The sequence below is a fragment of the Manis javanica genome, chromosome 7 (genome assembly GCF_040802235.1).
Source record: "Manis javanica isolate MJ-LG chromosome 7, MJ_LKY, whole genome shotgun sequence".
Lineage (NCBI taxonomy): Eukaryota > Metazoa > Chordata > Mammalia > Pholidota > Manidae > Manis > Manis javanica.
Genome location: NC_133162.1, coordinates 63857530 through 63882459, shown reverse-complemented (window position 1 = coordinate 63882459; position 24930 = coordinate 63857530). Strand labels below are relative to the sequence as shown.

The 24930-nt window shown below is 34.4% G+C and overlaps 1 protein-coding gene across 2 annotated transcripts in view; it reads left to right on the top strand.

Annotated features, from left to right (window-relative positions):
• PRKG1 (protein kinase cGMP-dependent 1) overlaps positions 1–24930 on the top strand; it is a 1271722-nt gene that overhangs the window by 157179 nt on the left and 1089613 nt on the right. For both annotated transcript variants that reach the window (XM_037002637.2, XM_037002636.2), the window contains exon 2: positions 9689–9855. In XM_037002637.2, coding sequence (XP_036858532.1) covers positions 9689–9855 — 167 coding nt within the window. The remainder of the gene's footprint in view (positions 1–9688; positions 9856–24930) is intronic.

Sequence of the window (24930 nt, the reverse complement as noted above, 5' to 3'; positions counted from 1 at the left end):
CCTTAATTACAAAATGGTGACATTTCACATTTTTTATTGGAATATCACATTTTTATCTTCTAAGCACTAAAGCTTCCTTTTTATTTTGAATTCAAGTTCAGATATTCAACACAAATTGATAGTAAATTTCTGTAAACTTTATTCCCTCTCCATATTTGTATATAAAGCCCATCCGAGGCAGGGTTCATAGGAAGGGGAGAATGAGAGAGAAAGTGTGTATGCTCCAGACCAAGAGGCAGGAGAAAGGTGAACACATTAGAAGCAAAATAAGTTGAATTCCCTTGCTAGATTCAAGAGGGGTTTCTGTATTAGAGGTTGTCTTTCTGCAAAAGCCTAAAAAAAATGCTCAAACTTCTTTAATGTGGAGAATGAATTAGATCAGAAAGGGAATCCCTCTGAATAAACTGTCACAGTATTTTTTACAACATGGAATTATTGTCAAGTGACCACAGTTCCCTGCTGGGTTTACTGAGTCTTTGTCCAAATGAGATTGAACATTAAAATGGCTTGAAGGTATGAGAAAGAAACAGACAGACAGACAGAGACAGAGAGAAACAAAGACCCAGAGACACAGAATATGAATGTGTGTGTAATGAAAAGGAAAGTCTGAAAAGTTCTTTCAGGCTGGAAGTCAGTAGATCTGAGTTCTACTTTAATCTCTAACACGAACTCAGCAGGCATCTAACCCCTTTGTGCCTTTGTTTTCTTATCTGTCAAATAGGAACAATGGTAACATCTGTTCTACCTACTGCACAGGTTTGTGGCAGTAATGGAATGAAATGTTAGATGTGGAATTGTTTTGAAAGCATGAAATGCTCTCTGCAGATAAAAGGTCATACTATCCAAGCAGAACATTTTTTACTTCTGCAGTTAGAGATAAGTGAGAAAAGCATTTGCTTTTGGATTTTATAATTGAGATAATTTATTCAAATAGATTATCGATACAGTTTGGTATTGTGGGCTCATAAGTCAAACAATTTAGTAGAGTGTGGCTTAGAAGTCAAATGGATCTATCTTTAAATTCTGACTCTACCTGTCACTACTTGTGCAACATTGGACTGGTTAAATAACTGCTCTGAATCTCAGTTCTCTGTGGCAAACCTCACAATTGGTGGGACCTCAGTAAGGCACAGTTCTGCATTGCGGAATGGCGAGTAACAATAAGTGGAAGAAGTAGATGATGACTCATGTTGTAATTATTGGTTAATAATTTCACTTTGTTAAGAAGCTGGAAAACCATAGAGCTTTTACAACTAGGAACATGGTTGTTTGGTTTTTAAATTCTAGTTACTTAAAAAGGTTCTCTACACATGTCATCTCCCTTCAGGCAGATTCAAAGTATCTAATGTATTGAAACCGAATGCGAACTAAGGCTGTTTGGAGATGAAATTGAATCAAAGTTATCAAAGGAGATGATCTGCCTTCTAAGACCTGCAGGTCACTGTGACAAGGCTAAATTTGGCTCTAATTTTCTGGAAGCATCCCCAGAGGAAACAATGGATGACCCAAGTCATAATTTTCAGTCAAGAGAAAGTATACACATTTTTAGGGCGGGGAGGATGGTAAAAAGAAACATGTTATTTTCCTGCTGATGAATTCAAACAAGTGGGAATTAATTTAAAGTCAGGTCATTTATCCCAGAGATTAAATCTAAGTAGCAACTGAACAACAGAATTTTTCTAAAATCATATATTTGGTGATCGATTTTAAAATCAAGCCAGTGAAATAATTGAAATGACAGTGCATACTTCACAGTCATGATGTGAGCTCATTTGAAATGTATCTGTGTTTTAGGTCATTAATTAAATTAATTACCAAACGGTGATGATTTGCACTGCTGGGTTCCAGAGAACTGGACAAACATCATGAGTCCCAAACTCTTCCCTGTAGTCGGGTCACCCTGGGTGGTGAGGAGCTTCATGATGTGTGCAGCAGGATGTAGCTGACCTTTCTGGAAACAAGTGAATTATTGAGCTTTCAGTTGTGTCTGTGTTTTGAAAGCTAAGAAATTGCTTGAAAACACTGAATTGCAATTGGGCATATAAATATATGCCAAATGCTTTCTTCCCAATCATTTCTTTTTGTTTTATAGTTTAGATACCTAAGCTTCAAAAATCGAGTGAATTCATCATACAGTTGGGGACACGGTTGTTACATTCTGTAATGTGATGTGTCTGGTCTTATTTATTCTCACGGAAAGTACTTTACAGTACTTCTGTGAAACCCCACAGTTCTATCTTTATGATTATAAAAGAGGGGCTTATAGGAGAAGAGTTGGGTCTGGGCTCTTTTGGAGACTGCCCTATTTTAAGTTAGGCTCACTAGTGTGAAATAGCTGGAAAACTCATAGCTGGATCACTGAATGACTTGAACAGTTGAATGGGAGACTTTAATACTGACTGTTGGGAATCTGATGAACACCTACAAAGAACCATTTTCTTTTCCTTTAATTAGTACAAGTGTGCCACATCTGTTAACAGCTAAGCAGTGAGTGCCAGAGCTAGTTTGCATTGTTCCTAGTCAATGAGAATAAAGTAAGAGTATTATTTAAAAGGATAAGGCTTAAGTGATATTTGAGCAAACAAATATTTTATGGGTTAACCATCTGCTCTTTGCCTCAATCATTGTTATTCCTTCAAGCTGTAATATGTAAATTTCATTTAGAAATGAAGTTTAGTATCTCCTCTATTTTAGATACTCATCTATTTTAGAACTACAGGAAAGAAGTTAGAAGGGAAATGGCAACTGGAAATTATATTATGATACATGTAATAGACAAAAGGTTAATAGTATTGGTCACCTAAAAACTATCAATAGCTATCCTCTATTTTGGCCCAGTAAGTCCCATGTTTTATATGAAATACTGATTATAGGTGTGGATGCTGCAAATAGTTTTGATTTCTTCATGACTTTCTTTGCAGAAAGATTAGGGTAGCTATAGCAGAGTTGGTTGATGTGAAAATACAGTCTGAAACTTGTGGAAAACTATTTGGTTTTGAGGAAATATCTAGATTAGCCCATAGCTTTGTGGGGTTAAATTTTATCTTTTAAAATTGTGGGTCGGCTTCCTGCCTTCCTCCCTCCCTCCCTCCTCCCTTCCCTTCTCTCTCTCTCTCTCTCTCTCTCTCTCATTCTTTCTCTTTCTCTCTCCTTCCTTCTTTCCTTCCTTCCCTCTTTTAAACTCTCCTGGAAATCTGATGTTTTAAGGAATAAATTCTGAAGTGTGATAAAAAAAAAAAAAAAATTGTGGGTCGATTGGTATTTCTTAGCTCTCAGCAAGGTTATGCCTACAGAGTCATTCAGAACAGCTGCTGTGAGGCAAGAACTAGGACCCACTGTTTGGGCAAAATTTGAACAGTTGGGACAGTGAGAGGACCACTCTGAGAGCTTTCCTTGCTTATAGGAGATTAATTGAATACATAGATGGAGTCATCCTGCTGCAGTGACTTGTAATTTGAAACTCTTAAGGGGCCCTGTGATGATTTTATTTGAGTAAAAGGTCTATGACCTGTCAATGGGAGTTTGAACTTATGAGGTGTTGACAGCAAAGACTATACTGTAGATCAAGGTGACCTTGAATCTCATTGCATCTGACATTTGAACCTAAAACTGACGATTGAAAGATAAAGAGAGTTAGTGAGGTTTCTTTTTTGTTTGAAAAGTTGACAGTGGAAATTTTGTATTGAAGTTTTAAATTACATTAGCTGTTTTTCATTTTTATAATAAATTTAATAGCTTTGACTATTTTTTAGAGTGTCTGGAGGACTTTGTCAAATGAAGGACTCAGGTATTAATTCTCACATAGGTGGACATGGCCGTTTCGGGTATCATTACTATTGTTTGGTGGTGTGTTCAAGGGAAAACTAAAGAGGGTCTGAACAGAGAGTCAGTAACTCTTGGACATCTGGAAATAGCTTGAAATTAGAGAAGAAACCTCTTTCTTTCCTGATATGTAAAAGTTGCCTGAGAATAGTCATTCAAAATCCAAGTAAATGTATGATTCATGAGTTGGTGATTCCCAAGAGTTGCAATTATAAGAATTTTTTATTAACATGATAAGAAATTATGCTTTTAGTATCCATTAATTAATGAAATACGTGATTGAAAAACTCGGCTCAGTACTATTTTAAAGTAAATTTGTGGTATTAATTCTTCATGTGTGATATATCCCCTGTAAATCATACTTCTTTTTATAATCCTTCACTGGATTCCTAATGTTTTGGAATAAAATAAAACTCCTTATCACAACCCTGTGAGACCCCGCCCTTGGCTTCCTTGGCAGCCTCCTCCTTCTATCCCTTTGCTTTTTTCTCACTCTGCTTTAATCTCATTTTTAGGTCTCATTTTTGATCCTTGAGCAGATCAAGTTCATTCCAACCTCTGGACTATCGTGTTTGTTTTTTCTCTTACCTAGCATGCTCTTCACCGTGCTCTGCTCATGATTGCGTCCGTTGTCACGCAGACCACCCCTTTGAATCACACCAGTGCTCCTAGCCTACTCTGTGCTAACCACAATGTAGTTGATGCTGAGTTCTATTGATGCTGAGAAGACTAATGAGGCTGTTCACTACTACTGAATAATGCTGGCTCCCTTGTCAGATAGGAACCATATATTTCCCTCAGTCACCCTAGAATGGCCCATTTTTACCGAAGATTGTGTAGAAAGACAATTCCACCAAAATTCATTGTGTCTATTCAGGAATTTTCTTTGCAATAAGTAAATGGGATGTGGACTTGCCAATTTGTTTTATTATCATTGAAAATTTGGAGGAACACTTGCTAATCCTGGCATTAATTTATTTGGGGATGTTATCCCACCTAATGAAATTTTTAAGGAAGGAAAGGATCCTCGTGTAGGTTTCAGCATTTATAAATTAAGACACAGTAATTTCTTGGGGTGTTAGAAAAATTATCTACATCCAGTGATGTACTGGAGCCAGCTTGATTTGGCTTGTATAAGAACTGCTTGTTAAATTTTCAGGAATTTTGCAAGCAGGTTAACTTTGCATCAGTAGCTTGGAATTGGCTATGGTGGGAGTGTTTATACCATAGACATTGGCAAACTCTACAACCAGGGCTGTTTTTTCCTTTTTTTCCCTGGACAGCCAGTTTATCAACCTACCATTATATATAGCCAATATTTCAGAGGCATACAATTAGATGATGATAAATCAGTAGGGCGAGATCAAAATAGCCTAGTTACTTTTATGGTTTTTGAATTTAAAATGCCACAAATTTGGGGCATGGAAGAAAAATGTTTTCTAAAATAGATTATTTATACATAGACAGGAGGAATCAGGAATCAAGATTTTGGTTTTTGCTTCTTACACCTCCCAGGTCAGGCTACTGAATGCTTGCAAAATGTGGTAAAAATATAGAGTGTGGGTTCAAGCAGATAGCCACCTTCTGGAACTTGTGATAGCATCTTTCCCCAGTTCTCATACTCATAACACAGATCCACTGGTCTCAGATGCAGCATCGTATCTTAGTTACAGTGAGTATCTTAGACTGTTTCTTCAGGGCAAAAAGGTTCAAAGAAGAGCTAAGTGGAAGCTCTGATTGATTACCGTCTACAGCATTGGAGCAAGTGGAGACGAGTGAGAGTTGACCTAAGGTTTTGAGCCCTCGGTGGGAAAGGTCTTAAAGGAAAATTACTTGAAGAGGTAGGACTTCAAGTATTCCTCACTGGCAAGAAGGTCTTTGAGTTATACTGTACAGATGCACACGGTTTCTGTGTTGCTGTGAAGGCAGATGGATTATTTGTGACATTTCAGAGGCAAACATGGTCTCGGACAATCCCTGCACATAGGGACAAAATGATAAAACATAGGTCCTGTACTTCTCACTTTGTTTTAAAGTGATGTAAGAACATGAATGGAAGCCTCCAATTTGCTTCTGCAGAGACTTGAGAACAAATGTCGTTCCTTTAAAATGAGATTTGAGAAGCAAGAGCATGCTAAAATTTCCCTCATCTCCCTCTCCCCACTTTGTGATAAGCACTTGGGAAACTGGGTAGTTCTAAGGGATTGTGTTAGGCCTCATTGTTTCATCTGTTCTGATATCTTCATAAAATGGATTAATAGTACTTTTTACAGGAAGAGAGAAAGTGGCTTTCTTCAATCATCTGTGGACTGAGCTAATTATTTTCTTGGAACAGGGCTTTACTTCTAATTTTGTAGCATTTCTAAGACTTAGATTTTTAATGGAGCACTATTAATATTTCCCAAAAGATAAGGTACCAGTTATAGCTAACAAGTTAGGATTCTGGGATTGATAACATCCAGTCTTTATTATATTAGAAAATATGAACTCATTGATGGCCTTACTCTCTGACCTAAAGTAAATGAAGGAATTTTTATTAAAGAGAATATTAATTATATAGTTTATTTCCTTAAGATCAAATAAGCCCTGGTATTTGGAAGAATAGTCCTAGAACAATAGGTCTTGAGAGTCACTAAGAAGGTACTACTGATATTCTCCAGGTCAGGAGTGGTAAAGAATATCAAGACAGGAGACATCATGAAAATCATAGATGGGGACAAAGTTTTGTGTCTTACATTGAAAACTTAAGAGTAATAGTTCTTTGCCTCAGGAGAAATAAAAATTTGACAAGCTGGAATTAAAAATCACACAACTAAATTAATAGCCCTGTGAAACAAAGTAAAAGTCTTGAGAACGGGTTTTTTAAAGAGCCCGTTCTAAAGTTCTTAACCACTGGCCATCCATCACCATCTCTATATTAGGTTGAAAATTCCTGCCATTAGTAACAACCATATGAAAGAGAATCTATTGAAAAGAGTACTCTTGAATATATTGGTAATAGTCAATTACTATTAAATATCTAACTCATTACTTAAATGAGCAATATATTATTATTTTTACTTTTTCTCATAGCACTGTTACTTTCCATAAACTACCTTTAAAATGAAAGATATTTCAATATAAAAATGCCCATTTTAGAACATTTTATAGAGAAAATTGAAAGAAAAAGTAAAATTATGTCACCAAAGGCTGTTGCCATCATTGTGTTTATTTCCTTCTGATATTGTTTTAGGTAATAATTATATACTCTATTAATATCATTCTACTACAGCTACTGTAATTCATGCTACGACCACATTTTTTACCTACCATTTACTGAAAGTAACATTATGTTTTTATCATTCTTTACGTATAATTCTGTTAGGTTCTCCTCCAACCCTGGTTTTATTGAGAAATAATTGACATTCATCAGTGTATAAATGTAAGGTATATAGCATGATAGCTTGATTTACATATATTGTGAAATAACTATTACAGTAGGGTTAGTTAATATCCATCATCTCTTATAAATACAATAAAAAGAAAAGAAAAATGAATCTCCTTGTGATGAGAACTCTTAGCTCTTAACAACATTCCTATATATCATGTAGCAGTGTTAACTATAGTCATCATGTTGTATATTACATCCTTAATACTTATTTATTTTATAACTGAAAGTTTGTGCCTCTTGACCACCTTCTTCTGATTCCCCTTTCTCCCACCTCTGGTATTCACACATCTGATCTCTTTCTATGAGTTTGTTTTTTCTTTTGTTTTTGTTTTTAAATTAGATTCCACATATAAATGAGATCATAACAGTATTTGTCTTTCTCTTACTTATGTCACTTAGTATAATGCCTTCAAGGTCCATCCATGTTGTTGAAAATGGTAGGACTTCTGCTTTTTTTATGGCTGAATAATATTTATGTGTGTGCGTATGTGTGTGTGTGTCTATTTCACAACTTCTTTATCCATCAATGGACCCTGAATTTGTTTCCATGTTTTTGCTATAGTAAATAATGATGCTATGAACACGCAGATGCAGATAATCTTTTCAAGTTAGGTTTTTGTTTCCTTTGGTTATATTCCAAGTGAAATTGCAGGGTCATGTGGTAGTTCCAGTTTTAATTTTTTGATGAACCTTCATACTGCTTTCTATAATGGCTGTACCAGTTTACATTCCCACCAACAGTGCACAGGGGTTCCCTTTTCTCCATATCCATGCCGACTTTTGTTATCTGTTGTCTTTTTGATGATGGCCATTCTCACAGGCACAGGGTGATATCTCATTGTGGTTTTAATTTGCCTTTCTCTAATAACTATTCATGTTGGACATATTTTCATGGCAGTTGGTAATTTTTAAAATACAATTTTACAGATAATAAGTGGAAAACCAGAAAAGTAAGACCATCTGCTCAAGATTTAATCGGTGACAGATCTCTATATATCTACTTTCAAAGCCTGTTTTCTATGCATTTCATACCCATATAGTTTTTTATTCTAAAAACAATTTTGTACCCTGCTTTGTACTTAGAAATGGTATAATTTCTTCCATGCCATTGATACTCTATGAAAAATTGTAATTGCATCATAACAGTCCATTCTAAGTATATTTTTCATTTGATACATTTTAATTTTTTTCATTTTTTATGTATACCTTTTAATCACTTAAAACCAGATCATCACAAAACATGTGTGCAGCCTAACCAGCTAGAATGAGGTCTAGATGAAAAAATACCTACAAATGGGGAGGGCTGATGTTTTAGTCAGTATTCACTACTGTAGGGCATTTCCCTCAGCACCACTTGTTAAGCAAATGCGGACAAAGACCCGCCTGCAATCAAATGCAAACGTTAAGACTTTTAATATAAAATTCCAAAGGTGTTGCTTCCTCTCCCTGTTGTGAAGGTTCTTTGCTTTCGTCTTGTCTGACAGCACTCTGGTTGCTCTCCTCCTGGCAAAATATCTCTTGGTCTCTGATTTTTGTATCCTTAGGAAGTCATTTGGAACTTCTTATCCTAGATAATCAAATTACCACCGTCTTTTAAGTTCTGCGAAATTTTCCTGTTAGCTGCTGAATCCCAATTACAGAATTTGTGAATATTATCCTACCGAGTACCTGTCTAAATCATGTTGTGTTTAAAGCATCTTTTTCAATAAAAGATTTATTTGCCTGGTTACCTAACTTAAGCTGCTTGATGAAATAAATATGCTCTAAAGATGCACGAGGTATGGATAAAGAATTGTCAAATTTCTACCAGTTGTTTCAAATAGCCAATTAGGAATCCAATTTTTATCACTTTTTTACCCAAAATGTTTATTGAGCACCCATACTGTAAGTGGCAAGGTAATAAACACTGGACATACAATAGAGAAAAAACTAAAAATGATCCCTACCCTTTATGAAGTCTAGTGGGAGAGGCACATAGAAAATAGGTAAGCAAATTGTGTTTTACTGTAATTGTGTACAGAGTAACACATCCTAATGTTCTTTTGTAATATATAAACACAGGGATAAAAATGTTCTTTCTGTAGAATACTTCTTTCAGATTTATTCTTAAACTAAGTTGCAAACTTCAATTTAAAGTGTTTGCCCATTGGTTTTCCCACATTTCTGTGGTTATAAAACATTCTAAAAATGGAATTGTATGATCTTGCCTGTTTGTTGGTTGTTCATATTTCATTAAATGATACTTAAAGGAGAATTTCTCAGTGTCTTTCCTGCTGCCATGGAGTGACTTTATTCTCAGATCTTTCAGGAAATGATTGGATTCCTACAAGAAAATACATTTGTAGTGTACCAGAACTCCATACAGCTCTGCTAACCCTCAGAAACTATAAAAACAATTGTTGAGTGTGCCAGTAAATCCTCCCTTTCTTCTTCTAGGTCCAAGGATCTCATAAAGGAAGCTATCCTTGACAATGATTTTATGAAGAACTTAGAGCTCTCGCAGATCCAGGAGATTGTGGACTGTATGTACCCAGTAGAGTATGGCAAAGACAGCTGCATCATCAAAGAAGGAGATGTGGGGTCACTGGTGTATGTCATGGAAGGTATGGTTTATAACCCTGATCCACTGACATTCAAAAAGTCCCTTTTCATCGTATCAGCCTACACACAGATGGCAAGCAGTATTCGGGACAATCCCATTTTTCCTTTATCTGTTGAGAAACAATTTGAAAAGAGGTGGAACACTACTTAGATACAGTGGTTGACTAATTGTGTGATGTGTTTGTGTTAGGATATTGATATGAGAATCCAATATTTTTTCAGACATGGGGAAAGGATGACAATGTAAAAGAAATGCTCATTGTTACACTGAATGGGATTGCACTCTATTGGATCATTGAGCAAGCACACAAAGCTTCAACGGAAACTCAAGACTATTGGAAAGTATTTTTGGTTAGATAAACAAAGTGTCTTCAACTCAATCTTTAACTTTCAGTATATGACTAGGCTTCCTGCTATGAAGCTTCCATAAAGACACTGTTTTAGTGTTTTATATGCATATGAAAGAGGCAGATTATAAGGGCTGGATGGCGCATTAGCTGCCTAAATAAGAGTCATAGCTTGTTTCATACATCTTGAACAAACTGAGATAGAAACTGCTTTGAAAAAAATTGAGGCATTCACTATATAAATATGTTTCATGCTTAGGTAAATTTTCATGATGTGTGTTTCTAACTTGGAATTTATAATGACATATTTTCCTTTTGTGGGAAGAAAGAAGCCTGAAATAATGATTGAATTTGCTGAGAAAAAAGTGAGTTCAGAGATGTCTTTAATATGAAAGTTGGCATACAAAAATCACCGTTTATAGGTGGCGGTTAGTGTTTTACCCAAAACATTCATGACAGTGTCCTTTAACTGTCAAGTTTATGGCTCACTAAAAGAAGGGTGTAATTGGGCAAGTGACTTAATTTCTCTGAGTTTCACCCAATTTATAAAAAGGAAGATACTATTTTTTTCAGGCTGTGGTTTTCAACTGGTGATGAGTCTGTCCCCTGAGGGGACATTTGGCAGAGTCTAAAGACATTTTTGGTGGTCAGAATTGGGGTGGGGCTGGGGTTGTGGGAGGCTACTGGCATCTAGTATGGAAAAACCAGGAATGCTGCTTAACAGGAAGAATTATGCACAACAAAAAGTTTTCTGGCCCAAATGTCCTCAGTCCCAAAGTTAAAAGCCTTGCTTTCTACCTTCTTTACAAATTGTTATGAAGTTCTTATGTAATGACTTACATGAATAAAGTATAAAGCATCATAAATAACAGTAAGTATTATTTCCATTAAATATTTGACAAAATATAAGAAACATTCATTCTGCATTTGTCATTTATCTTTTGATTTTTCTTTGTCTTTTTTGACCTATATTAGGCTTTTGATTTTTAAATTTCTACCATCTTTTCTCTTGATTGTTTTCAGCTTTTGTGTCAGTGTTATGAAGTTTTTCCCCAAGTCAAAAAGGAAATAAGTGTTCAGCTAGACTTTCTTCTGGTAAACAGAACACAGTAAACAAAAACACAAACAATATACATTTGGCAGAGAATTACAGGGGAAGGAGATGAAATTAAATGGTGAGTGTATATATGGAAGGATATATAGGTATAAGGTATAAGCAGGAAGGATGAGAAAAATGGAAAAAACGTGTAGAGACCAATTACAGATTATAAATACAGAGGCGAACGTTAAGAACTGCTAACAATTAGAAACCAAGTTTAATGTATTTCTGAGATTATAATATGTCAGTCGTTAGATATTCTTTGAATTTTCAGGTATTTTATCAGCAGGCATGTTTTTAAGAACAAAACATTGTATGAAGCAAGGTATACTTTCTTCAGTTATTTTCAAATGTTAATTATTGACAGTCCATTCAAAAAGTAAGTATTTTGAAAATGTGTATGTTCAGTTTTCCTGTGTCTTGAATATATTGTTCAAAAATAGATCTCCAAACTTTGTAAGTTCTTTCTAAAAAAATTCTACTTAGCCATGCTATTCCTGTCTTCTATGACTAACTATAGGTTTACTAGCTATGTTAGAGGAAGCCTAGAAATCATAGTATTTATTGACTTTAGAACAATGCACAATTTACAGAGCATGCTTTTTCTAAACAATTTCTACATATAAAATTAATCCTCAAAACAATCTTGTGAGGTAAAGGCCAATATTTATATTCCCTTTTTATAGATTAGGAGACTGAGGCCCAATGAGGTTAAGTAATTTGCCCAGGTCTCCCAACTAATTTATAGTTGAGTTACTATTGAATCCGAGTAACCAGGATTTAGAGTTCAACCCTGAACTATGGGCTGTGTATTAGTCAGGGTTCTCCCGAGAAGCAGAATAAATAGGATGGATATGTCTGTGTGTGGCAGGGGGTATTGGATGTATGTGTAAGTGTGTGTTTATTTTAAGGAACTGTCTCATGTGTTGTGGAAGCTGGCAAGTCCAAAATCTGCAGGGAAAGGCCTGTAGGCTGGAGATCTAGGGAAGAGTTGATGATAGAGTTTAAGTCAAAAGGTAAATGGACAGCAGGATTCCCTCTTTCTCATATGATCAGTCTTTTTTCAATTATAGCCTTCAACTGACTGAACAAGGCCTACCAACATTATGACGGTATTCGGCTTTACTCACATCTACTGATTTTCAATGTTAATTTCATCTAAAACTTACCTTACAGAAATGGCTATATTATGTTTGACCAAATATCTAGATATCATGGCCTAGCAAGTTGATACATAAAATTAAACATCACAGGCTCCCTCCTTAAACCATACTTAATCTCCAAATAAAGACAATAACAAGGCTATACTTCCATCTAACATGGTACAATGATCCCGAGTGTCACTAAAAATATACTAACCCTTTCCCCAAATGAGGATACGAAGTCCTTGGGTGGTGTTTGTTCTTCTTAATGTCCCATAATTTGGATACTGTCATATACAATTAACAATACTTAAATACTATGACATAAAGTCAATACATTTTATATTATATGATAAGGGGATATGAGAGAGAAGACAACAAAAATTTTATGCACACACATACAGACATGCATAAACATATTTATTTAAAAAAGAAATACTTATGGCAGACTTCCCAAGTAAACATAAACATACTAGTTTTCTCCCATTGCTTTGGGCTAATTTTAATAAATTTTAGTTACCTTTTTTTTTTTTACTGCCAGATTGACTAAATAGCATATATCTTAATTATCTTCTTAAAAACAGTTCTAAATAGTATATCGGTATTCAGAGTCACAGGTTTTGCAATGATGCTGTTGATTGCTTTCAGTTTAACTCAAATGAATATAATGTTATAAACTGATGCTGCCCTGTCCCCAGACTGTAATTCTTACCAGTTCAATGTAACTTTGGCGGATTTTGTGCTAATATGCTTGTATCAAAATAATTTTTTAAAAAAACAAACTATCATTTAAATTTTTATAGGTTTTAATTGAGGAAATGTTTCATTGTTAGTTTTTTATCAACACATTCAATCTTCTCAAAATTTAGATAAGTGTTCTTGATATAGATGGTTTCTTTTTAATCTGTGAACATTAATATTTATAAAGAATACCATAGCAACAATGGATGAAAAGGGTAATAGAGGATCATTCTCAAACTTGCTTATCAAGACATGCAGAAAAACACCAGAAAGTTTACATGGAAAATCAGTCCAGTTTTTTTCTGTCTCCCTTCAGTTAAATGAAGTTTTTGTCATACATGTTTGTTTAACATGTGCCTTAAGTGATTTTTGGTTTATCTGGGCAATGTTCAAGTACTATTGCATATCTAAATGTCAAAGTTTCTCATCATTTTAGCAAAAAAGAATATTCATATGGTAAAACTTCACTAATTAGGATGTCTGGGGAAAAATCATCTGGGGGTATTGTAAAGATATTATCATGTATTTTCAAGCAAAAATGAGTTGAGGTGACTTTCAGATACTTAAAATTGGTGGGTAATAGAAATTTCAAATTCAAATTTTGATCAGAATTGTTGGTATTAGTTTCTTAAGGCAATGGTATAAGTAGATTAAGTGGATAAGACTACATTTTAATTGTTTTCAAACATAAATGACTCAAAAATTCTTGAATATAGTTTATTTTCTTAAACAAATAGACACGGGCTTTTATTATGATGTAACATTTGTTAATATCCGTATACTCTTGCCCTCCTTTTTCTTTTATTGTAAAATACACTTTAAAGATGTCTACTTTCATTCAAGAAAAACAAATTCTGATTTAGTTAATTTACACTTGGTGATGTGAATACAGCATCCTCTTTGTGAATCTAATATTTTCATATTGAAAAATTTCTAATTTGTAGCCACTAAAGTGATTGATTTGCTTAGAGATACTGGTTTTGCACATTTTCTGTGATCTTTCATTGTGGAAACAGATTACCTTTGAGAAGAAGATAAAGTATATTTATTTTCCGAAAATAACAAGTGTCTGTTTAGTGCTCTTTGATCATTGGCTGTTTTAAGTTAAACTTTTTAATGAAATCATCAATTTCTTTTTCATGAACTGCTTGTTAATAATAATAGCTTTTATTAAGTACTTATGCAAGCCAGGTACTGTTGAATCACTTTTTAGATATTACATTTTCAATCCTCTTAACAACCTTAAGAGGTAGGTGTTATGTTATCTACATGTTGATGCATGAGGGAACTGATGCGTGGGTGAGATAACTTAGCCAAGATTATACAGCCAGTATGTTGAAGTGCAAATTTTGGCCATGTGGCTCTAGAGTTCTGATGTGTAACGACTGGGCAATATTAACTCTTGAAGTACAGGTTAGAAGTACTGTCATTACATATTTATCATAGATCCCAGTTGGGGAGCCCATAAAAGATACACAGCATGAAACCACAGGATAAAAAAAAGAAGTTTGATTATTTGCAAGAAAAAAATAGAACTTGAATGGTTAATAGTTCAAAAGAAAACAGTCCAGATGTTCCATAAAAATACGTTAGACCTCCCTGCGTCCTTTGAACATTGTGAACTGCTTACTGGTCTCTATACAGATCATCTACCATCCATTCCTGTCCTCTTATTAATTCCTGTTTTCTTGTTGAAAGAATGACCGTGATTTGGCTTAATCTTGGTCCACCTCTGTGTGTTATTAAGATAAACTCTGCCACGTACCTTGATGCCCTATTTTTTTCTGCTTACAATTATTTATATTGGTTTTGTTTTACTCACAGTTTAAAAAAAAACAGGGAACAATTCTTTCAGCTCATCACACAAATGATTCTAATAGGGATTTTAGGCACTAACAATATGTTCACATCAGCTCTGTGGATCCAGGCTCATGTTCCTATTGTATTGCATCAAGATTTCACTTTTGTTTTCCCAAGACTAGCAATTTGCTCCCTTTTCCTGTGACTTGGTTGATACCAGCTCTGTCTGTTATGCTGATGTCCAACACTGTTTATTCTTCGACATGGATGTGGACGTGAATTGTTCCAGCCGCCGTAGGCAGTAAACTTACACACAACTTCTAACTGCAAGTGCCCATCCCCTCAACCCCTGAAACGTTTTTACTGACTTTATATAATTAAAAGATGTACTGAAAGCTGACATTCAAATAGGGATTTTATATAAAATTGTACATTAATGATGAGCCTCACTATGTTATTTGGCATTCAAAGCACTACCTAAGAATATGAGGGAATAGAATACATTTTCATATGAATTAGTTCTTTCAGTAAATTTAAAATGAGAAACAGATCATTTTATTCTCCCAAGTCAGGTGTTGCCTTTTGGCGTTATGGAGTTTCTCATGTTAATATGAAAGCTATCTTTAGTATAGGTTAAATACCAATGCACTTAAAGTTATTTTAGCTGTTCTTTTGCGAGTCCGAGCTTACAGTAGTGATGTTAAAGACCAAGCTTATGTGCTGCTTTTATGAAAACGAAACAAATACCTATTTATAAAATATTATCATCAACAAAGAGAATCTAGAAGCATTAAATGTGAATATTAAACTACAGTTCAGTATGGAGTCAATGGCAAAGACAGGAAAGTGAGATATTAGTATCGTGCTTATTTGGGGGATGCTGAGTTTCAAAAAAGACTTAATATATACTTAATGTACTTGAGCAAGTCCAGGAAGTAAAACATATATTTTCAGGTAAAGGATATTGTTTGATGTATAGATGGAAGCTCTAGGAGGAAAGGAAGACTTCAGTACTGAAAATACTGTTACATGGAAAGGGACTTATTCTTCTTGAATCTAGACAGCCAAAGGAGAAATCCAAGTCACAGGGAAGTAGATTGTAGTAGACCCCATCTCAGGAGGCATCTTGCAGTGACTACATAGCTTCTGCTTGGAGAAATTTTGTATGGGTGAGGGAGGAATTCCCTGTGGCTGAATCCCTGTGACTGAATCATATCGCATCTATCCCTTCCCCCTCATACAACATTCTGAGTCTGTTGATCTGTGAACGAATGTCCTACAAGTCATCCTGTGAGAACCCAGTCCTCCAAACCTTTCCTCTAGAAAACTCACTCCTTTATGCAATGTGCATGTTTAATTTTAAATGTTCTTGTGCCTTATATAATCTAATAACACTGTATGTATTCCTCTGCTATTTAAGTTTTTGGTTCAATATTATGTTATATTCTATAACCCAATCTAGCCTTTCCTCTGTCGACTGTATTTTGATTGTTTCCAGTGATTTTACTCTTGATTACTAATGAAGCTGAGCATCTTTTTTAAATGTTCACGGGCCATTTGTGTTTCTTCTGTTAAGTGTCTGTTGTAGTCTTCTACCCACTTTTCTGTTGATTGACTTTATATATATTTTAGAGCTTAATCGCTGTCAGTTACAGGTACTGCACATATCTTCTCCAATCAATAACTTGCATTTTTACTCATTTGAGATATTTTCTGGTGAACAGAAGTTATTAATTTTAGAGTAGTCAGATATATCAATGTTCTTTTTGGTTTATGCTTTCTGTTTCTTTGTAAGAAATCCTGGAAGGCAGTATTTTTTATGCCCATGTGTATGTGTCCATGAAGATGTGTGCATAGGTCAGGCATGTGCGGTATTACCTATCAGGATATATCCACATTTACAATCTAAAGCAGACATATTCTTTTCAAAGCAGGAAGCTGGAAAGGCAATACATTTTTACTTCTATGTTCTATTTTTTCTCAATATATTTTAGGAATTCTTAATAAATTGTCCTTAAGGATACAGTAAATATGTTTTTGACTATGCTTGATGATAGCAATTTCTTTCTCTGTGAGGGTGGATTTTATATTTGGAAATAATCACAAGTCATTTAGTGACAGACTTGATGATTAGGAGTAGGTGATTAAGCTGAGTAATGCTTTTTTTTTTAGCTAAAATGTATCAGAATATGTGTATATGTACATTATAAAGTAATGACGTGTCATACAGTTCAAGAAAAATCAGGACGTTTTGATTAAGAACATTATTATTGAAAAATTAACATATTTTGAAAGGTAATATTCTTCATACTCATTTGCCTATTTAAGCTCTTGTGTGAATTTGTAAAAATAGTTTTATCACATTGTGATCCTACTAATACACAGTTCCCCATTTTCTTTCCAAATGATCAAAGATAGAATTGAATTTACTACATTCAGGGGAGAAAAAGTATGGCTTTTCTTACTTTTGAAGACTCCTGAAAGGTAAAGTATTAGAAAATTGTTGAACTTGGTTTGTTTGTTTGAGATGGAAAAGTTGGAAAGCCATCATTTTTTTCAAAAAAAATTATCAGTAATTGGTATTTATCTAATTATGGATTATCTTTAAAAGGTACAAGTATCTTTTTTCCTCTTATTATTACTTCATAACAGTTAAGGATTTTATTTCTAAAATCCCTTTGCTAAAATATCAATCTTTTATATTCTGCAATTTTGAGAAAATGCCAGACTTAAAAGTTTAAAAACATATTTTTTTGGTGAAAACTAAAAACAAAAACAGCATAGCTGAAAAATGAAAACAAAATATGGATTAGTACCTCCCTGGCAACAGTTAATAACACACTGACTCCTTGCCAATGAAGTAGAATGTACTTTGGACATCATTACATGGAACTCTTAAGTAGTATAAGCACACTGAACATTAAACAAGATTCTAAAATTGTTGTAGGTTCATTTAAAAAAAGAAAAAAGATGTATTTGTTCAGAGACTTTAAGAAAATTTCCAGTGATTTTTATGGGGGTTTGGGTAGATGAATATTTTCAGTATCTATCCCACTAGTGAAAAATCCTTGAATGGTTAGTAGTTGTTTTGGCACAATTTCAAAGGGCTGCATGGAGAGAAGCTACTTCCCAGCACAGTGAAGCTGCGTGGAGAATACTGGAATTCTCCCATGACTTTGCATTTGAGAAGTGCCACCTGTAACTGCACATATTGTATCTGAATTTAACTACTGTAGCTTTATAAGGCTGAAGTCTGAGTCTGATCTTCATACATAGGCCCTCCTGTAAACTTCTTTCTGATGAAAATGAAAATATTTTTGTACTAAAGCTCCCTAAGTAGTACACAGAGATAGAAAATTATGATAGATAACCTAAAATATTAAAAACAATTCCTGAGAATTTGCATTCTTGCATATTTAAAACATCAAGGAATTACTGAATATATTTACATTAATGATTTGTTTAGTAACATTTCTTTTTTCGCCTAATTTGCCCAACTGTACTAAAGTGGGTTGTTTCTGTGTACAACAAACCAACCTTATAGTCATTAATAAGAATACATGGGAGCAAATGCTTTTCAGACAAAACAGAATATTTACTTTCTATTTACTGTTTGCTATTTTATCTAATTTAAGAGCTGTTAAATTATTCTGTACACTTTTCAATATCAAAGCAAATTAAGTTACGCTGTTCATTTATCATCAACAAAGCTATATTAGAAAAAGTATCTCACTAAGGTGACCAAAGTCTTATGAAAGACGGCTTTCCATTTCATAAATATACAATGGTGTATTTATTGAGGAAAACACTTTCCTCAGAAAAGTTTACACAAAATTGTAATAGTCAATATGTGTCAAATTTTCCAAAAGTTGAATATATTCCTTTAAAAGATCACTTATTCCCCACTGGTAATAAGAGGGAAGTGAGCATTTGTTTTCAGTAGAGTTTAATTAATAGCCTATGGTAATGACTTTCCCTGAAAGCCAATCACGTACTCATGATTTATTTTTCATTTTTTTATGGCTAGAAGAACATAATTCAACCTTACATTTTATATTTGGCTCATATTTACAGAAGATCACCTTATGTTATTCTTCTATTATGTTACATTTTATATTGTTTTAGATTATTTGATACCACTAGCATTATTCTTCGTATAGATTTATACTATCTCAAATGGTTCACTCAGTGATGGCCCATGCCTTCAAATTAAAGCCATTTTTTAAAGAGTTGTAATAATTTGCTTTAGTATTTCCAGTGCAAAGATTTTTATTGACAACCTATTGGAAACATGAATATATACATAATTGTACTTTGTGCACATGTATGTGTGTATGAATTTACATGAAATTATGTCTCCTCAGAGTTCAGATTATGTCTCAGAAGATGATGGGGTGGTTATAATACCATATATAGGATGTTACCAATAATTAAACTCAAATTTACAGGACAAACAGAAGATTAATAACAGTAAGCTTAAGTATTGATGATGAGACTCTCTAGTAAACTAAACTTTAGTCTGAAAAGAAAAAAAAGTTTGTAGGTTTTTGGGAACATTGTGCATGCCATTCTCTTAAAAGAAAATGATGATGACTTGTATGGAAAGTCTTAAAATTTCATTTCTTTGCATTTATTTTCATGTTAATCCTATAAATTTAAGCTACTATCTATTACATCAATTCTGGTGGTCAAAGGCACATGAAATAGCAAAAATATTCCAGCAGGTTTTGGTGTTGAGAATTAGGATACATATATACGTAGCAGGCATTGTTAAGCTACCATGCTCTCCTCCTCCTCCATATGGCGTGTTTCTACAAAAGTAGAAAGGGTGTTACAGGTAAAGCAGAGTGTGGATTTGACTGAGTGTCATCCTTGAATATATCAAATCAGATATCCCTCTACAATTGAGAATAGCAAGGATGGTATTTACTGAAGTGTTGTGCAATACAGTTTCTTTATTATGAGTCACTAATTCATTTGATTATTCATTCATCCCTACAATTCAATTCCTACAAATACTTTCTCAGTGCTGACTGTCTCAGTGGGCACTGAGGATATAATAGTGAACAAACATGCAGAGGCCTTTATCTTCTAGAGTTTACATGGTAGGGAAAGAAGAAAGAATAGTGCATGGAAATAAGCAAAACACTTTTTGATAGTTTAAAGTGGTAAGAATAAATGAAATAAAACAAGGCTATGTACGAGAGAATCTTGGAAGTGGGTCTGGGAATGACTGGGTGGGTCAGGGAAGGCTTCCCTGAGAGGGTAACATTGTGCTGACCTGAATGTCAAGAAGGAGCCAGACACACAGAAGTGTGAACAGAAGATTCCAGATAAGGACAAGAACAAGTAAAAAATCTCTAAGGTGGGGAAAGCTTGGCATCTTAGACACAGAAGGAAGGCAATGGCGTGAGTTGAGATTAGAGAGGTTGGCAGAAGTGAGATTACATGTTACGCCCTCCAAGTCATTTATTTGATTCCAAGAGATTTAATGGCCATTGGAGGAATTTATTTTTGGGTGGGGAAAGATATGATTCATGTTTTATAAGTAGAAAAATGGATTATATTAATCAAAGTTTGGGGAAAAAGTATTGTGGAGTGGTATGAGAAATTGGGATACCACTTGAGAGGCCATAGGTGTAATCCATCCAAAATGTGATGTTGGCTTGGGCTAGGATGGCAGTGTGGGAGATCAGAGACATACAATATCTTTTGGCTGCTTCTAGAAATACTAGGGAGGTGAAAGAAAGGGGTATTAGAAATGACTTCTATTCTACGTTTTTGATATAAATAGTTGGGTGAATGGCGATGCCATGGGAAATGAAGTGGGAAAAAGTAAGAGTGCATGTTTAAGAAGGTAAACATGTGTTCTGTTCTGACGATGTGAAGCTAAGATGCCTACTAGGCATCCCATTGGAGATGTCAAGTGGATGATAGTGGGTATACATGTCTGAAAGCTCAGTTAAGAGGTCTGAGTATGGAAGTGGGAGTATCTGTTAACTAGAGAAGGCACAGAGAGAAGACTGATGAAAGTAGTTCTCTTGTAATTAATGTAGTCATTTTATATGCAGCAGAGTAAATATGTAAATTTGGATATTTTAACAGACTTCATAGATACAGATATTTATAAATATTTAAAAATTCTCCATGAAAAATCTTTGTAGTTAACTGAAAATTTTTTCCTATTTTATTTAAACTAATATCCTTAAAGCAATAATCCTCATAGAGTAGTCCGGGGACTCTTTCAGGGGCTCCTTGAAGTCAAAACTATTTATATAATATGATAATGTTACATGTCTTCTTCTGTCTCTTCTCTCATGAGTGCACCTTGGAGTTTTCTAGAAGCTCCATAATGTGCAATATAGCTGCAGATTAAATGCAGAAACAGAGAATACAGCTGCCTTCTAGTGAGACAAACATCAATTAGATTTCCAAGAAGTGTAAAACAATGGCATGCTTCTTGTTAACTTTTTGTTTTCAAGATGTTCATTTTATAAAAAAATTTTTTAACATGTAACAAGTTTATTTTCGCATAAATGTTTTTAAGTTTCTCAGTTTTAAGTATTAATGGAGTAAACATCAACATGTGTTGTCCATGTAAGCAAAAGCTTTTTGAGAATTTTCAATAATTTTTGATAGTATAAATAAGTTCTGAGACTAAAAGTTGAGAACCACTGCCTGAAGTCATGTGATCTGAAGACAGATATGATCAACTAGATGACTGTTTCAGAAAACAAGCAGGGATTAGTTTAAGGTTTGAAATAGCAAATATTAACTTTCTGTTCCCCAAATAGCACATAATAGGACCATGTAACAAAACAAATATCTTTTATTTTCATTTATTATTTATGTGTTACAGTATAATTGGCATTACTATATTACTTTAAGGTGTACAACATTGGGTGAACATATCTGTATGTATTGCAAAATGATCACCACAATAAGTCTATTTAACATCCATCACCATATATACTTAACCTTTATTTTTCTGGTAGTGAGAACTTTAAAGATTTCCTCTTTTATTCATCCCATGCTCTTGGGAAGGAAGAATTAATATTGTCAAAATGGCCATCCTGCCTAAAGCAATCTACAGATTCAATGTAATCCCTATCAAAATACTGACAGAATTCTTCAATGAACTGGAACAAAATAGTTATAAAATTCATATGGAACCACAAAAGACCCCAAATAGCCAAAGCAATCCTGAGAAGGAAGAATAAAGCAGGGGGATCTTGCTTCCCAACTTCAAGCTCTACTACAAAGCCACAGTAATCAAGACAATTTGGTACTGACTGACACAAGAACAGACCCATAGACCAGTGGAACAGAATAGAGAGTCCAGATATTAACCCAAGCATATATGGCAAATTAATATATGATAAAGGAGCCATGGACATACAGTAGGGAAATGACAGCCACTTCAACAGCTGGTGTTGGCAAAACTGGACAGCTACATGTAAGAGAATGAAACTGGATTATTGTCTAACCCCATACACATAAGTAAACTCAAAATGGATCAAAGACCTGAATGTAAGTCATGAAACCATGAAACTCTTAGAAGAAAACATAGGTAAAACTCTCTTAAATATAAATATGAACAACTTCATGAGGATATCTCCACAGACAAGGGAAACAAAAGCAAAAATGAACAAGTGGGACTACATCAAACTAAAAAGCTTCTGTACAACAAAGAACACCATCAATAGAACAAAAATGCGTCCTACACTATGGGAGAATATATTAAAAAATGACATATCCTATAAGGAGTTGACATCCAAAATATACAAAGAGCTCATGCACCTCAACAAACAAAAAGCAAATAATCCAATTAAAAAATGGGCAGAGGAGCTGAACAGATACTTCTCCAAAGAAGAAATTCAGATGGCCAACAGGCACATGAAAAGATGCTCCACATCGCTGATCATCAGAGAAATGCATATTAAAACCATAGTGAGATATCACCTCACACTAGTTAGGATGGCCACCATCCAAAAGACAAACAACAACAAATGTTGGCGAGGATGTGGAGAAAAGGGAACCCTCCTACATTGCTGGTGGGAATGTAAATTAGTTCAACCATTGTGGAAAGCAGTATGGAGGTTCCTTAAAAAAATAAAAGTAGAAATACCATTTGACCCAGGAATTCCACTCTTAGGAATTTACCCTAAGAATGCAGGAGACCACTTTCAAAAAGACATATGCACCCCTATGTTTATCACAGTGCTATTTACAATAGCCGAGAAATGGAAGCAACCTAGGTGTCCATCAGTAGAAGAATGAATAAAGAAGAGATGGTACATATACACTATGGAATATTATTCAGCCATAAGTAGAAAACAAATCGTACCATTTGCAACAACATGGATGGAGCTAGAGGGTGTTATTATGCTCAGTAGAATAAGCCAGGCAGAGAAAGACAAGTACCAAATGATTTCACTCATCTATGGTATATAAGAACAAAGCAAAAACTGGAGGAGCAAAACAGCAACAGACTCACAGAACCCAAGAATGGACAGTTACCAAAGGGAAAGGGACTGGGAAGGATGGGTGGAAAGGGAGGGATAAGGGGAATAAGGGGCATTATGATTAGCACACATAATTTTGGGGGGGCACAGGGAAGGCAGTATAGCACAGAGAGGACAAGTAGTGACCCTATAGCATCTTGCTACACTGATGGACAGTGACTATAATAGGGTATGTGGTGGGGACTTGATAATGGGGGGAATCTAGTAACTACAATATTGCTCATGTAATTGTATATTAATGATACTAAAATAAAAAAAAGATTTCCTCTCTTAGTAACTTTCAAATGTGTAATACAGTATTATTAACTGTGGTCACCATGGTATACATTACATCCCAATGACTTGTTTGTTTTATAACTGGAACTTGGTTAGAAATGCCTTTTAAATAAAGTCTTGTTAAGTTAGAAACAGAAAAAGTATCTATAAAGGCTAGCATTTAAATCTAGAGCAAATAGCCAATACAGATCAACAAATGGATAAGTAAGTTCTGTTGAAGTACTTATTATTCTGTTAATTACATTCCATTTCACAGTTTGAAAAGTATCCTTGATGTATTTTGTGGGTTCTGTTTGCACACTTTCTAACGTTCAAGATTTGGAAATTTAATTGGGTTCCCCTGTGATTATCCTGAATTAGTGTAGTAGGAGTATTTTTTTTTTGTAATTAGGCTTTAATTACAGTTCTGAAGGAGTAAAGCAATCAAATATTCTTTGAATCCAATCAACATTTTAGGAGAAGGAATTGGTTTTATACTGTGCTTATTTCTCACTTAAAAAAATTCTAGAAGATGTAACATTTTATATTTGGAAGGCTCAGTGCATTAACTCATTTAATACCATAAATTCTTTCAATTTAAATAAAAGATTATTTTGCATGTGATCCTAGTGTAGTACTCTCAATGTACATTTAATCCTAAATCATCAGCACTTGATTGTCTCTTTTTGATATTCTTATTACTAAGTAAATGTTTGAGACCTGTACATATTTCTCTTGTGATGCATTTTGCAAAGCACATTTTCATTTGTAGTGCATTTTGTTCATTTTTACTATCTCACCACCATGCTATTAAGCATTTTCTTCAGATAAGTTAAAATAAAAAAAATTTGCTGCTTTCATTTATTTTTCTTGGAAAGACAACTTCCTTTTTTCTTTTCCCAAAGGCAGCTGTTAGGAGATAAGTAGCATTGGAAGATAAAAGGCTTATTCTGTGAACACATGTGACGTGACATACTATGATAAGAAATTAATTTTGGGATTTTTTAAATGCAAGTAATTGTTCAGTGTTTTCTATAACAGCACATTTTGTTTCATGTTCTCACAAAGCATAGACTTTACTTAATGTAACTAGACTGCTGAACTTGTTTTCTCTCTCTTGTCTTTGTACTTTGTTGTCAGCTTTAGCCATTTAGTTTAGTTACCTTGC